Raw genomic sequence first — 16,907 nt, 5'->3', positions numbered from 1 at the left:
GGGCCTTTTGGCCTTTTTTTTTTTTGCGGTCATATCTTCTTTTTCTTCTTCTTCTTCTTCCTCCTCCTTCTTTGTTTCTTTTCTCCTTAATTTTGTTGATTTTTGTTTGTTTTTCTTTTTAGAAAAATTTTGTGGATTAGTTTCTTAAGCTTTTTTAATTTATTTTTTCATTTTAATGAAGTGTTTATTTATACACAATTTTTTAAAAGTATATAATGTGTTATTTTATGTTTTATATAATAGGGACATTATGGTAAATTTATACAAACTCTATTTTCAATCCTCTCATTTTTCATCTTAACCAAACAAAAAAAAATTTCATCTCTCCACTTTTCCACCCTTCCAACTAATCACAAATAAGGGAAACTAAAATTTTTTCTATCCTACCACTTTTCATCCTCTCCTCATTTTCTTTCCTCCCAATAAAATGGACCCTTAGGATTTGTTGTGAAAGCATTATGAAATTGTTGTGAATATCGCATTTCTCATAAATAAAAGGCTAGAAAAAAAAGTCACGACACAAATGCAATTTTTTTGGTTCTAAATTTGACTCTCTCTCTCTCTCTCTCCCTTGAAGCTAAGCAATGAAAGCACCAAGATATGACTTTGAAAAATAAACAAATTTATATATATTGTTTTTTAAATATTTTTCTTTTGTCAATCATAAATAAAAAATGAAAACTCTAAATTTTTTTTGGGTGATTGATTTAGGTAGGGCTATAAACGAGTCAAGCTTTGCTAAGTAGTGTGTGTTTGAGTTTAGCTCGTCATTAAAAATCAAATGCTCAAGCTTGGCTTGAGCTTGAGACAAGCCTAAAAACAATGTTTGAACTCGAGTTTGTGAGAATGCCAAAAAGCTTGAGCTTGGCTCGGCTTGGCTTAGCTTGATTAATTAGTCAAGCCAAGCTCGAGCTTAAACATTTCTTGTATAATTTAAAACATGTATAATATGAAATTTATGTACACCCAGCTCTTGTAATCAAACTAAAATTTTCACAATAGATATAAGCAGTTACGTACAATATATATATTTATATATTTCTTATACATATAAGCAATAAGCTTATAATTCAAAATATCCATACTTCTCATAATTCAAAATACTAGCTGGTCCTAATCAATGTTAAGGATAAGATTATAAGAGTCAACTCATAGAGTCCAAGATTTCAAATATTTGTGATTTCAAATATTTGTGATTAAGCGATTACTACAATACAAAATACAAACTCAACCAAATTTGTAGATTGTGATAAACAAGAAGATTTATTTGTATTTCAAACTTCTCCGTATATCAATCTCATTGTATCTCAAATACTTTGTATCTGACCATTTGTACATTCATATATAAATGCGGAGCTTTCACCGCATTATGGTTAGGCTGAAAACTCAAATCAATTCTTATTTGTATCTTTACAATCAGTATAAGCTAATCCTAATATTTTGGTGGCAGCTTCTCACGTATAGCAACATCCTAAACATATATGTTAATAACTCTTAATCAATATATTTTGACGATACTAATTTTTTGTTACAGAAATACTAGCCCTTACACAGCCAAATATTAATATAATACAGTAGCAAATATAATTCAAAAAATATTTTGTATAATGTATCTGCAAACACAGCCCATACATAGCCAACATGTACAAATAGAAATCAAATAAACACTAGAAGAGTTGAACACAACCAAACAATCAAAAATCACTGATAGAACCTCAACAGTCTGCATACAACATATTAATTTGTTGAAGCAAAAACCACTAAACAAGAACACTGATTATCTAATAAAATTGGGATTTTGGTAGAAATGAATGAAATAATTACTGCTACAGATCTGTTCATCTTTGCAAGGAGGAATTGTTGACTGATTTGTGAGAAAAGAAAAAAAAAACCTTATCAGCAAACGGTTTTACAGAGGGGTAGAGATACAAAGAGAAAAGAGAGAAGAGAGACAAATAGACAGATAAATCTACAGGAAGAGAAGAGGCAGAGGGAGTGACAGTGAGGGTGTGAGAAGAAAGAAGCAAAGGGGTGGTGAGAAAGAGAGAGATTGTTTTCCAATATTTTTTTTTTTGGAAAACAACCTATAGAAAATAAGCCTTATCATTTTTAGGGTTTTTCTGTTAACTAAAAGATAGTTTTCAGTTGACCAATTTTTTATATGCTACCAAACACTGGAAAATGTGAAAAACTATCTTTGGAAAAATTGGACTTGTGCCCTTATTTTGCAAAAATAACAGCAATATGTCCTTATTTTGAAACTATTAAAGTCTGTATCCCTGTTTTTGAAACTCGATTTTAACAAAATCGAGTTCGGTATAAAACTTGATATCCTCAAAATCGAGTTATATGTAAATTTTTAATTGAAACTCGACTTTACCAAAGTCGAGTTTCACTTAATTTTTTTTAAAAAAATTAAGTGACAAAATATGCATAGAACTCGACATTGCTAATGTTGAGTTTCACTTGTAACTCAATTTTAATAAAATCGAGTTTCAAAATAGGGACACAGACCTAAATAGCTTCAAAACAGGGATATATTGTTATTATTTTTGCAAAATAAGGGCAAAAGCCCAATATCCCCAACTATCTTTATAGAAGGTTTTCTAATGAAACAAACAGAGCGCAAATCCAAAATTAACTAAAATCCAAATGAAATTAACAAGAGAAAACCTCCCCAAATTTTACTTTTTCACCACAAAAACTAACCTCCAAGCAAAAAATCAACCAAATACCCATATAAAATCAAAATCAAAACCCAAAACCCAAACTTGAACCTAGTTCGTAACATGACAGCCCACTGGTGATGGAATGTTTGAGATGAGAGACATACAGGGCTACAACGTTTGAGTCCTTAGAGTCGTTGCCTATTAGATCAAAAGAAAGATGTAGATCTTAGCTAGCTAGGTCAGATTGAAAAAGAGGGTAGAGGATGATGGTGGGTTTGATGGTAGGTCAAATTGAGAGAGAGAGAGAGAGAGAGAGAGAGAGAGAGAGAGAGGATGAAATATGAGAGAGAGAACAAAACAAGAAGAAGATGAAATGATAATAATAAGAGAAAAGTTAATAGATGCCTAAAGGTATTGATTTAAGAAATATTTCTAGAAATTTTTAATGGGAAAAAAATAATTGATTTTTTTTATTCAACTTTTTATATTCCCATAAAGAATTAAAAATAATAAAAATAATTATTTAAATTAAACAAAGTGCATAATAGATAGTTTCTAACAAAAAAAAATGTAGAATAGATAATTTGATGTGAGTGTTTTTTAAAAGTGATTATGTAAAATAGAAAAAGTAGCTTCTTATGCTAAAATAGACATGAATTTCTATATGAGCTAATGTGAATGCTTAATAACAAGGGTTTTAACCGTATACCCTTGATGCGATGGTCACTCCACAAGTATAAGTACTTGTGGAGTGTTGGGAGCAAGGGCTGGAGTTCAAGTCTCCAGGAGGAAGTTTCACACACATATATATTTAGATTAGGCTAGAGTAGAATTCTATCTTGTAAAAAAAAAAAAAAAGTTACTTGACTTCCCAAGAATCTTATTGTTTAATGATGTTAATCCAAACGCATTGTCCAACATCATGCAAACTGTTTGGACCATGCATTACCATTTGGAGGGCTTGCCCCGTACCAATGCTAGTTTCAAGTATGGCCGCACAATCCACACAACACATCACCATCCATATGCAACTAGTCCCAGTTGACCATGCAAGTCATAACCAATTCGAGACTACTTGCACTACACCAACATGCCAACACGATCAAGCAGCCTCGCCTACCTTATCCTCATTTAGCTTGCTCGCCACATTTTTCCCATGGTCAAGCCCACACAAGGTTGCCATGTCGCCTAGTGGTGGAGTCAAGAAATTTTCTCGCGATGCTAGTAAATACATTTTTGTGTAAGTTTTAGATTTATTACCAAATGTAAAAGAAGATTAATGGAAATTTTCAAAAGCTAGGGGGCATGTATGACTTGCCAACCTGCAAAACTATGACCACAAGTTCATCAACTTTGCAAAGCCATTGACATATTGCCTCTAAGCCAACTCTTGTAGTCATGCAACACAATGAGGCAACATAATTTGTTAATTGTTATTGCCTCAAGGAACCTTCCATTGCATTATTCATGCAGCCAGGTTCAATTGTCTAATTTCCTTTGTTTTTACTCTTTTTTTTTTATATAACTATTCTGAGCCCCTATCCTTAGGCATGTTGGTGAATGATTCACTATGACAACATAAAATATGTATATTAAGGCCCTATGACTATATATTTCTATTAACAGACCTCTCTAAATTTAGTGTTTGTTTAAGAATACAGTATTGTCCAACATAACTTCCCCATGATCAACCTTCCTTCAACTCCCAAAGAGCATACAAAATGTGCAAATTAATTACATTTTCCCACAACTTACGCAGATTATGATTAGTTATCTGTCGCTTTTACATAAATCTACAACCGTTTTTTTACTAATTACTGTAAGTCGCGATAAAAATTGTGGCAAAATTTGTGCATTTTTATTTTGTGCTACTAGAATTTGTTGGACAAGAATATCCTCACAACAAGCAAAGTACTAAAAAACCTGATTGAAATCGTTGAAGAATGAAGTGGACTTAAGACTAGACTAGTCGAGTTTGGGAACTGAAGTGACATCAATGCCATTCCATTTATTCCTCGTCGAACCAAACTAAACAAACAAAGCTCAGCATTCAAAAACAGACACATCCCTCTGCCTTGCTTTGGACTCCAGCCCAACCAGACTCTCTGCCTCTGGTCTCTCGAACATTTCCAACTCACAAACCCAAAAAAGTCACCCAAAAAAAAAAAAAAAAAAACACACACACAAACAAAAGTACTAAAATTTAGAGAGAGAGAGAGAGAGAGTAGAGTGAGAGAGATCTCAAAAAAAGTAAAAACACACACAATTCTCTCTCTCTCTAAACTAAACTGAAAACTCCCACTGCTTATTTTGGGAGCGAAAGTTTTGGTATTTTGTTTTGGAAAAAAAAAATGGCTGGTTACAGAGCTGAAGATGACTATGACTACCTGTTCAAGGTGGTGCTGATCGGTGACTCGGGTGTGGGCAAGTCCAACTTGCTGTCCAGGTTCACTCGCAACGAGTTCAGCCTAGAGTCCAAGTCCACCATCGGGGTCGAGTTCGCCACTCGGAGCTTGAATGTCGATAGCAAGGTCATCAAGGCCCAGATTTGGGACACCGCTGGTCAAGAAAGGTGCGCCTTCTTTTTTGTGTTTTTTGCGTTTTTGGGTCTGTAATTCTTGTTTTTTATGATCTGGGCATTTCTCGTTTTTCAAAGTTATTGTGTGTTTTTGGGTGTTTGGTTGCTGAGAAAACGCGGGAAAAGAAAGGAAATTCTAGTTTAATGTCTCCTGGTTTTTGTTGTTTTGATTCTTAGGACGTGAATTATCATGCCAATCTGAAAACTACTATATCAAGCTTGGTTGAGTAATGGGTTTAGTTTATTTGAGTTCTAGCATTGATATGGTGGTTTAATTGGATACTAAGACGGGTCTGTTTTCACTAGATCTGAGTCTAAAATATATCCTATTTAATTTTACTTAACCAATAACAGGAAAAAAAAGTTTTCTTTCCTAGTAATCAGGCTGCATGGCAGATCAAAGTTAGATTTTTGGTTTGGAATAGTAGATCTTGATATTCTGCTGCTTGTTATCTGAATTTACGTCTGAATTATGCAATATGCATCTGAAACATGAGAATGAGTTAGAAATGAGGCAAAATGTTCTGGCTTGTAATTGGGTTGGTGTGATTTCGCTTTGAAGTTTGAATTAGATGTGGTTCAATTAATGTAAAAGCTGGATTGCATTTGTTGAAGCTTTTGTATTTTCCATTGTGCAGGCTGGTCATATGTTAGATATGATTTGTAGTCAATAATTTATTTAAATTGTCATGGAATGAAAAGTTTAAATGATTATAATATCTTTTTATCTTGTTTTGCAATCTTTTTTGTTTTTGGGTTGTTTTTATTCTGTTTCCTTTTGTTTTCTTGGCGGTTTGTTTTGTTCAATTTGCCTGATGCTAAACAGTTTTAATAGTGTAACCATTGGACTTCTTTATATAAAAATAAACAATATCTGTTGTCTTTACCCATATTGTCTCTATTGATGTTGTCCCTAATTTATTGTCAATTTCTTTGTTTTCTTCTCCCTCTAACAATCCGAGGATTGGTGTTTGGTATAAGAATGCTGATTTTGTGTACCTGATCCTAATTTGCTAACCAAGGCTAGGCTTATAGTATCTTAAAATTCCTCATCAATTGTATCATTTTATCAAATGTGTCAATGACATGGTACTCTTGAAGCACTGCTCTATATCATTATTGCCCTAATTTTGTGGTCCACTTGCTCATCTCTGTGTGTGGGCATAACAATTGGACCATTTATGTTCTCTTGATGTTATCTATCATATTAGTACACACATGCACATGCATGTTACTGTGCGTGTAATCCAGTTGCCTCATGTCCATTAGTTGAACTCATTCCTTGTCTATACTCTACTGCATCTTACTCCAATTATATATGGTCTTCTTGACAACATGCATTAAACATCTATTATGATAATCCCTTGTTTTGGTTGGGATGGTATCAATTTTTATTCCTATTGTTCTTTGGAAGTTGCATCTCCCATGTAATAACCCACTCCAAGAATTAGAAATGTACTTGAATAGATTAATTGTATTATATTGTCATTCTTATTAACATAATAAGCTAATAATGTGGCATCAAGCTGTGCTACTATTTTCTTATTTGAGAGCATTCTTCTTAATAGCATTTAATGTTTAAGAATACTATGCCAATGAGGTCTAGCTCAAATGACACTAATTCCCCTTGTTAGAGCAAGGTGGAGGGTGAGGTTGTGGGTTCAAGTCCCACCAGGCATATGTGTAACTTACCACTAAAACATGAAGGTTCAAGTGTACTACCCTTTGCTTGGTTGCTTGTGTTGTGTATTTAGAGTTTCCATGTTAATTCAAGTTTTGTTATACCCTTTGTTTCCAGCATGGAGCAAAGTTTGCATGCTAATAGTGTAGATACCTGTTTGTCTATATTCTGGCATGGTTGTGTTGTGAATTGGAAGTCAATTATTATGTAGTTTTTTAGTTGCAGCATTGGGATATGGCAGATAAATATCCCCTGTTATTATTATTTTTATACAGGAGAAAAAAAATTATTATTATTATTTATATCTGGTCTTTTTTTATTTGTTTGATTTAATTATATAGTTGAGTGTTTTAAATGCCTGCGTGAAGACCTATAAGCGTAAAGGTATAAGCTTCCTGAAATTCTTGTTGCTTCAAATATGATTTAGGGCCCATCTATGGTATGGTTTGTCACCAGTATGTATACTTAAGTATGTCGATAATTTCCATAGAAAATGTTGTTCCTTCCTATTGATCTGCCTTCGAAGATGACAACTAGTCTGTTGGTAAAGTTTAGTGGATATGCCAGACCTAGGGTTGAGACTTCTTAGGAGCTTGCATACCATCAAGCTTACTAAACCACTAACAGGCAAACGAAAGAATCAAACAAAAACACTAGTTGTCTCTTCTACCTGTTCTTGTCCCAATAAAGATTACTAGGCACAAGCTTGTTTTTATGAGTGGCACACTGTTGTAATTAAGTGGACTATCTTCAGGATGTTTGGATTTATGGGTTCCCTGGGTGGTCACTAGGGATGGAACCAAGATTTGAGACTTCTTAGGAGCTTGCAAACCATCAACCTTACTAAACCACTAACAAGCAAACGAAAGAATCAAACAAAAACACTAGTTGTCTTTTCTACCTGTTCTTGTCCCAATAAAGATTACTAGGCACAAGCTTGTTTTTGAGTGGCACACTCTTGTAATTAAGTGGACTATCTTCAGGATGTCTGGATTTATGGGTTACCTGGGTGGTCACTAGGGACGGAACCAAGATTTGAACTTAAGGAAGGCCACAATTCTTTAATTGAAAAAAGTTTTAGAAATTGGTCTGTCAATACTAGAGGTTGGCAAAGGTGCATCATCAGTATTGGTTCTTGAATTATTTGTTTTTTTTCTTATAAAAAAAAATCAAACATTGTAGTTGAATAAAATAAAAGTCATATTAATCATAGGGATTTATAATCAATAGTTTTTTAGCTTAACTGATACTTCTTAGTGTGCCCAACGAAGACATCAAATTATTAAATATAAAAAATCATAGGAATTTATCATGGTTTTAAAAATACGATTGCAAAGAGAACCGAAAAAAATGAGTGGTTCTAAACTTGTAGGTTCTTTGGTTTGATTCGAGTTGGACTGATTCTTTAATCTTTTCACATTACAATTTTTGTTTAAAAATAAATTTATTTAATATTTTTACATTATTCTATACGTAATATCTTTATAATGATATATTAATAACTAAAGGTTAACATTTCCCTTTTTTTTTTAATACTAATTATAGCAACGTTTTCCATTAATCTATATTAATAACTTCAGTACATGTTAACATTTCCCCTTGTTCTAAGTTCTAATACATAACAATAGGTGTACTCTTTATAAAAAAGAAGCTATAATTGTATGGTGTACCCCTATTATTGGACTGTCAGTAGCCCCATGATAGCATGGCTACTTGTAATCACTTTCACTAATAGTTTTAGAATGAAAGTTTCCGCTTTCCACCTTTATCACTTAAAGTTAGAAAGGCAAAGCAGCAGCCCAGCCTCACAAGTGACACACCACAATGCAGAGAGAAAGAGAGAGGAGAAAAGATCGGATCAAGGAAGGAAGAGAGATCTGTGAGACCAAACCTTGTCTAAAGGTTCTTTTGTTATCCGGTTTTGTGAATTGTCCAATGAATTGTCTAAAGGTTTTTGTTTTTCTTGGGCAAATGGAATGCAGGAAATCAATAACAGATAAGTTTTATGTTTTGATTTCTTGGGTCAATTTGAAAAGTATTTTGAGGGAGGGGGGGGGGGGGGGGAATATAAATTTCAGGACAAAATTCTAAACTTGTGTAGATGTACATACTAGTAAAGTTTTTCAAAATCCCCCCCCCCCCCAAGCCTACATGTAGGTCTGTCCCTGGTGGTCTCCTCATTACCTCATTGTGTCATATAGACATCATGTTATATATATATATATATATATATTTTTTTTTTTTTCAATTAGGTAATAGAGAGTATGATTTCAGATAGAATAGAATGAGGGCAAAGAATGCATGTGGCTTACCCTAACTAATTTGTTAAAGATCCGTAGCTGACCCCAAAAATTTGGAACTGAGGCTTTGTTGTTGTTGTTGTTGTTTTTATTAGTTTTTATATATTTTAAATCTCACCAATGATATGCATACGAAATTGAACTAAGTATGAACCTTAGAAGAGGTTGCTAAAATTTATTTGTTTTTTATTTGTTTTTGTTTTTATAAGCTGTCTGATTTAGTGCTATGTCACTGTTACTATGTTCTAATGTATTTTTTCTTGTCATTGCAATGCACTATGATTCTGAGCATGCATAATTCCTTTAGTAAGTTGTGGGAAGTGACATGCAGTCCATATGTTACACATGGCAGTTGTGGTGACATTTGAGGGTGGGGTTATAGCAGCGTATATGCAGTGGCATTGTGCATGTAGCACTTATTTGGTTTTATTTACAGAAAGATTGTGATGGCAATGTTTACTTCACTTGGGGTGTAGTGGTTGTACTTTTAAGGAGTGGTGGTGATTGAGGGTCAGTAACACTAGCATAAGTTAGGTTTTGTTGATTTCTCGTGTGAAGTTGCATATGTTGGTTAGAATTATTAGAGTTGGTATTATGTCATCATTGTTGAGACACATTTGAAGTTTGGAATGTCTAATTTTGGATATGGGCACTGTTGGAAAGAAAGTATGAACTATAGATTCAAGGCTCCTTCCTTTTAGAATTATATGTTACATGTTTCTGTATGTGCATATATCTTTGTTTCAATATGGTGGTGTCCATGATCTTGAAAAGTACATCATTTCTAGTTGTTCAAGTCTGAAATATGGATGTTCCCACGAGTTATTTCAACAGGACACTCTTACGGGTAAAAAAAAAAAAAAATTTTACCTCGCTTCCTGCATACCACCGTTGGCAGCAATTTTGATAATTATTGGTCTTATGATCCTTGTCATTAATGATACCAACTTCTATAGATCAGTACTTGAGAGTTTTCAGTAAATTCTTCTGACTTAAAATGTAACAGGAATCAATTAAAAATATTACTGTAGCATAGCATTATAGCGATCTTGAATGCAGCATAAATATTACCACCACTACCTACTACATCCGCATCTTTAATGCCATTGTCAATACTGGCCTTTCATTGTATGTTCTTTGTACACTAAAAGTATCAGTACGCAAAGCATTTTATGTACTATGCATGTGAGCAGTGGCGGAGCCAGGATTTTAGTCTAGAGGGGGCAATATTAAAAGTGAAATTAATCTAAAAAATACTAATAAAAAATAATAACAGAATAAATAAAAAATTATAAGCAAATATGAATATATTTCATATTATTAAAATAAATAAACAAAAATAACAAATTCATTGCTACTAAAAAATTTACAAATTGATGAAGTAAAAATGTGATTAGTGTTACTTAAAAAAACATAATGAATAAATGTTTGAAATTATTATTTTTGATTGGTGACATGCTAATTTGTAAGATATAAGTAGTAAAATATGTAGTATCCTAGCATCATTCAAGAATAAAATGCTATAAAAAGTATCATAAATAGTAAAAATTGTGTAAATAATAATATAAAATTAAAATTAAAAAAAAATAGTGAAATAGGTGATGTAGGACAAGACAAAAGTTTGGTGTTTGTGAACTTTTTTTTCCTTTCTTTTTCTTGAGAGTCATGTTCAACCAAGAAGTCATTTTTTTTCTTTTTTTTTTCCTCCATGTCAGTAAGTACTTGAGTACTGATGCTAAAAAATTTTAGGAGTCAGGGGGGGCAGGTGTCCCCCCTCGCCCCCCCCTGGCTCCGCCAGTGCATGTGAGTATAGTTGTATTGTCATGCTTGCTCTTGAATAAACACACTTATATAATGAGGGGTTGTTTGGAAATCCAGTCAGCACGGGTTGTTTAATTGGGCTCTGTGATATGCTTATTCTACTATGATGTATAATCAAATGAACTGTATGACTGTTCTTGTCTTCAAAATCAGGTTTAAGGTGTTTTTATTTTATTTATATTTAAACAATACAGTGTTGGTTATTACTTATAAAAAAAAAAAAATATAGTGTTGGTTATTTGAGCTAGATTGTGTGGAACTGGCCTGTTCTCTGTCATTCTATTCCAAATAGAATTGATTGGTAGAAACAACAATTTTCATACTAAATATGTAGCAATTTTTTGTTGGTAAAAATTAACAGGATAGAATAAGTATCCTAACTGGTAAACTTCAAGGGGTATTGGCGGTGTGCAGCCAACCCGCCAAAACCAACCCAATCCAACCCGCTAGGGTGGGTCGGTTTTTTGGGGTTGGTGGGTTGGGTTGGGTTATGAAATATTTTTTTATAGTGGGTTGAGTTGGATTTGAGTTATAACAATCACAAACCTGCCTAACCCGACCCGACCTGACTCATCTATACATTTAAATTTTAAATTATATATTTAAAAATATATTATATTTAATAAATTTTTTATTAAATTTATTTTTCCTATTCGGCTCTTCCTATATAAAACTCAATTATCTCACAAACCCTAACAATATTATTTCTCTCTCCGCTGCCTCCCACTCCCACTCTCCCACTCCACTCCTATATGTTTATAATTGAGTTGGGATACTAGTTCATGTATATTTTGTTTATCAACTTAGGTGAGATATATATATTTTTATGCTTAATTTAATAATAATAGTAATGAAATAAATAAAAAAACTGTCCATCCCATGGGCTCAATTTGACCCAACCGATCCATGTGGGTTGGGTTGGACCCCTGTGATGGGTTAGGTTGGGTTGAATTTTTTTTAACCCACCATGGCGGGTTGGGTTGAAAAATTCCCTCAACCCGACCCAACCAGACCCATACACACCCCTAGGTAGCGCAATCATTTGGGGACCACATCTTTATGAAGTGGAGGTAACTTGTTCGAATCTTGTCTTTTCCTTCTTGTGACCAACTTCAAGAGGTAGTAAAATCAGTTGGGGACTGCGCCTCATGAAGTGGAGGTTACTAGTTTGAATCTCTCTCCCCCCTTCCCCTTGGGACCAAAACAAACTTATTTGAAAAAAAAAGTTTCCTTACTATTAGAATTAGAATTTACCATCATCCTATGATAACTTGTATCTACCTGAATCTATGCTATATATCTTTCATGAATGCTCTATCCAAAATGAGGTCCTCGGTGGCGTAATCTTCAATTTTTGATTTCAACTTTCTGCTGAAAACTTGCACTTTCCACTTGGTGATTAGGTTGCGATCTCAGTTTGATACAGGCATGTATAGGTTTTTAGCTACATCTCATGCTACCTTAAAATCATTGGGAGGGACCTTTAAGTGGGAAGTAGATCCTAACCCATGCTTCTAAACTCTAGCTTTCATAAACCTAGAGAAAAATGTTCAATCTTGAGAACTCCATTGCCCTTGTGGTTCATATCCTGGTATGCATGTATGACAAGCTTGTTTTTTTTTTTTTGATAAGTATAACAAGCTTGGTCTTTAGGCATAAGCCTTCTGTAGTTTAGTTCAATAAGTGTAAGTCCTTCTTTCTCTCCTCCTTGTTATGCTTCCTTCAGACACTATTGAAAATTCAAGTAATAAATAAACTAGGAGTCTACGAAGCCAAATCTATATTTGGGAAAAATTTGAACTAAAATTTTCAGTACTTTAAATACCTTCTATGGCCAATGATCTCTAGTTCAAATGGCACTTCTTCCTCCTACAAGAATTGGTGGAGGGTGACGTGATGGATTGAAAACCCATTGGGTGTGTGCAATTTACGAATAAGAACTACCTGGGTCTTATATTAGATGGACAATCTCTAATGTGTTCTCTGGATTACTTTGTTGCAGCTTGTTGGTATCAGGCCTATTTGATGTTGATAACATAGGAAAGAGTATCACCTGCATATAAATCCTACATGAGAAAGAATGAGATATAATAGAGCATTAACTTTAGCTGGTACCTGTTGGGATGCATGCAAATTTCTCGGTTGAAATGTTCATATATATTGCATGCTTGCTATATCTGTCCATATAGTTATTAGTTATTACATCAAGTGTCTGTCAATTTGTTCTAAGAAAGTGTCTGTGGGCAGATTGGAGTCTCATTTCAATTGGTTTTGCCCCCACAGACCTCTGAGAGGAGGGAGAAGTTAATTATGACAGTTAGCAAAAAAAGAAAAAGTAGTATACTATTACATTGTGGATAATGTGAAATTTGATAGAAAATCAGTGGTCGTGTGCTTGATAGAGGTGTAATGTTAGCTTGCTGGGTTGGGCTTTTGGATTCGAGCCTGTATGCATAGTGCCACAAAAGGACGGTACTATGGACTTCTGTATTGTTTCTGCCTTATTGTGGCAGAGTGATGTAGTTGAGTACCATAATTTTTGCATATTTCAGCATACTAGCGGGACAACGGAAGAAGTGATTGAAAAATATATTTTACATGTGAAAACCTCACATTAAAGCCTAATTAGCACTATCAAAGACAGTATAGTATGCTAACATTTCCTTACTTAGCTCCAAAGACTACCTCAACAAAAATTGCTACAACAAAAACCGATGAACACAAACCTCAAAAATCAAGAATTGAATCAAAGAATTTGGTGTTTAGCTAAACAAACAACAAAAACTGTTCAGTGTCTGTTGTGTTCTGCACTGCAATACACTAGGTTTCTGTTCTGCACTGCAAGAGGAAAGGGAAAAAAAGGCCCCTGGTCATGCATTTTTGAAGAAGTTGGACATATAGCTGGCTAGGTACCATATATGTTTGTGACAGTGAGGCAGTTAAGAAAGCTTCTCGCATGTATCAAAGGGATATTACTTTTACCTAGGTCCACCACTGACACCACTTTTGTCATGCATCACAACAGGCCATGTATGGGGGTATGAAAAATGTTGTGAAAAATGTTGTCCCTAGACTTGTGTTTTGGATGGTAACATTATGAAATAGATCCAATCAATTTATTTTCTTTATGGAATTGGATTTTTTATGTCTAAATTCACTACACAACTCTAGATAGTGTGTTGGCAAATTTAAATTCCTGTGCTTCTATCAGGATGATAGTGAATGCTTTAAAATGAAAGTTGGATGGTGAATTAATTTATCAGTTAATTAGATATATGATGATTCTCTTTGTGTTTAAAGCATTGTTCTTTGGATATTTCTTTGTTTTAGTGCAATTAAGTTATATTCCTAAGCTTTGAGGTTTTTATACCTATTAGATATTGCCTTTTTGAGAGGGTTTAGATAGCGAGTCTGCGTCCGGCCCTCCACGTTTTTTTTTTTTTTTTTTTTTTTTTTAAGACCAGCGCTTAGTGCACTGTTCATGGGACATGAACAGTGCACTAAGGCATATGAACAGTAAAAAAGAGTGAACAGTGTTTTTTTACACATTAAAAAATTATTTTGCTATAGTATTTTCAGTTTTCAGTTTTCAGTTTTCAGCAATAAGTTCTATCCAAACGGACCCTTTGTCTGTCCAGGACTTTTTCATCATTTGACCTTGTTTGTTGAGTTTGTAGGTACCGGGCCATAACTAGTGCTTACTACCGTGGGGCCGTTGGTGCACTGCTTGTTTATGATGTCACTCGGCATTCCACATTTGAAAATGTTGAAAGGTGGTTAAGGGAGTTGAGGGATCACACAGATCCAAACATCGTGGTCATGCTCATTGGTAACAAATCGGATCTTCGTCACCTTGTGGCAGTCTCAACTGAGGATGGGAAATCCTTTGCCGAGAGGGAGTCCCTTTTCTTCATGGAAACTTCTGCTCTGGAAGCAACTAATGTGGACAATGCTTTTGCAGAAGTTCTTACTCAGATCTACCATATAGTGAGCAAGAAGGCCATGGAGACTGGAGATGATGCAGCTGCTTCGGCTGTTCCTTCCAAAGGAGAGAAAATAGATGTCAGTAAAGATGTTTCTGCTGTGAAGAGAGCTGGATGCTGTTCCACCTAGGGTTTTAATCTGCGTGGGATGCGGTTGGTTTGTTTTGCTGCATCTGTTTCTATGTACACTATGATTTGTGTAAAATTTTTTCAGATGCCTACAGTAGGAGATAGGCCAGATGTGTTTCGTTTTTACTTTTTTTTTTTGGTTGAAGTCTGAAATTTGTAGCTAAGAACTTGTTTAGGAATCGGGATTTATCGCTTTCAAAGGTGCTCAATTGGCCCAAAATTTGCACCCAATGTTTGTATGTTGACATTCTTGCTCAGAGTTAAGAGTTAAGACCCATAATCAAAATTTCTCTATCTGGCAAGCCATGCCCTTTGTCAGTTCCTGTGAAGTAAATAGGAAATGGCTTCAACTCAATTTACTTGCTCACTCAATGCTAGTGTCTTTTTCATCCTTCTCTCAACTGTGGAGGTCAAGGTTACCGTGTTATCAAATTTACTAGACGTTTATGTGCCCTTTCCTAGGGATTGTTTTGCATCTGATTCATTGGATTTGGCTGCTTTCCATCAAATGCATCCGATTAAACTATGTTTTGTTTGAGTGAGATCAAATCTAAGTGTAAACAGAGTGTGAAATGAAAATCTCTTCACAGATTTCAAGCTAAATTGTTGTTAATGTTATCTTTAAACTCATGCAAATCTAAGTTATGAACCCAATGTCTATGGATATAGACAAAACCATTAAACTAAACCATGTTATACGCGGCAGACGACTATTTGCTTTGATTAACGGTAAACCCAAATGGTTAAGCTGTCATTATGTGTTAATTAATGTATTTCTGTGCCAAAATGGATAGGGAAGAAGATCATAAGAAAGAGCAAGAAAATCTTGGGTGACGTTATCTCAACTCGTCATATGACACTTTGCCATCAAGTACAGCAAAACCCCGTTTGATATTTATGCAAAATGTAAACTAAACTATCGCATATGGTTTAAAGGGTTCCATTAATTGGCTGACTTCTTGCTGTCATTATGGTACAAGACAAGGGTTGTTATTATATAAATTTTGGGGGTATCGAACTATAATATACAATTAGGTGATGGATCCCTTATCCTCCTCAACCACTCCCCCCATATAATAAAAATATATACATAATTTGGATCTCTCTCTCTCTCTCTCTCTCTCTCTCTCTCTCTCTCTCTCTCTCTCTCTCTCTCTCTCTCTATATATATATATATATAGAGGGTTAGATTTAAGCTACACCTAGTATAACTCTAAGTAATATTATACCACCAAGAATTTGTTATTGAATTCATATTTTGAAAAAATATGTTATACCACCAAGAATTTGTTATTAAATTTTATGTTCTTAACATGCATGTCAATTTTCATGTCAATTGGATATAATTTATTATTCAATCCATAAACTCATCTTTTATGCATTATTTTAAATTACAAAAACTTGAATTTAAACAATTGTTTGATGACATTGTTATTGATCTTTGATCATTTTTTAATTTTATAAGTATAAAGAATATATAAAGATAATGTAACCCAATGGTAGATTTATCAAAATTCAGATATTAGTGTAATATTAGTTAACATGTGTAAATTGAATCTGACCTCTCTCTCCCTCTCTCTCTCTCTCTCTCTATATATATATATATATATATATATAATTTGGATCTCTCTCTTTCTCTCGTTGAGTTTCTCTTTGCTGGTCAAACAAGCTAACCCTGCTAAACAGGTTTTATCTAACATGTGCGAGCGTGACTATGGCATAATTTAAAGCTGTATTCTAGATAAA

General features: G+C 34.1%; 1 protein-coding gene across 1 annotated transcript; it reads left to right on the top strand.

The window, feature by feature from the left end:
* Positions 1–4,694: 4,694 nt before the first annotated feature.
* On the top strand, positions 4,695–15,479 carry LOC142635999 (ras-related protein RABA1d). The gene is made up of 2 exons (XM_075810058.1): positions 4,695–5,241; positions 14,727–15,479. The coding sequence occupies exons 1-2, from the start codon at positions 5,021–5,023 to the stop codon at positions 15,160–15,162; spliced, it is 657 nt and encodes a 218-aa protein (XP_075666173.1). The 5' UTR covers positions 4,695–5,020; the 3' UTR covers positions 15,163–15,479.
* The last annotated feature ends 1,428 nt before the right edge of the window (positions 15,480–16,907 follow it).

Source organism: Castanea sativa, chromosome 5 (genome assembly GCF_040712315.1).
Source record: "Castanea sativa cultivar Marrone di Chiusa Pesio chromosome 5, ASM4071231v1".
Lineage (NCBI taxonomy): Eukaryota > Viridiplantae > Streptophyta > Magnoliopsida > Fagales > Fagaceae > Castanea > Castanea sativa.
This window is presented reverse-complemented; position numbering and strand designations above follow the sequence as displayed.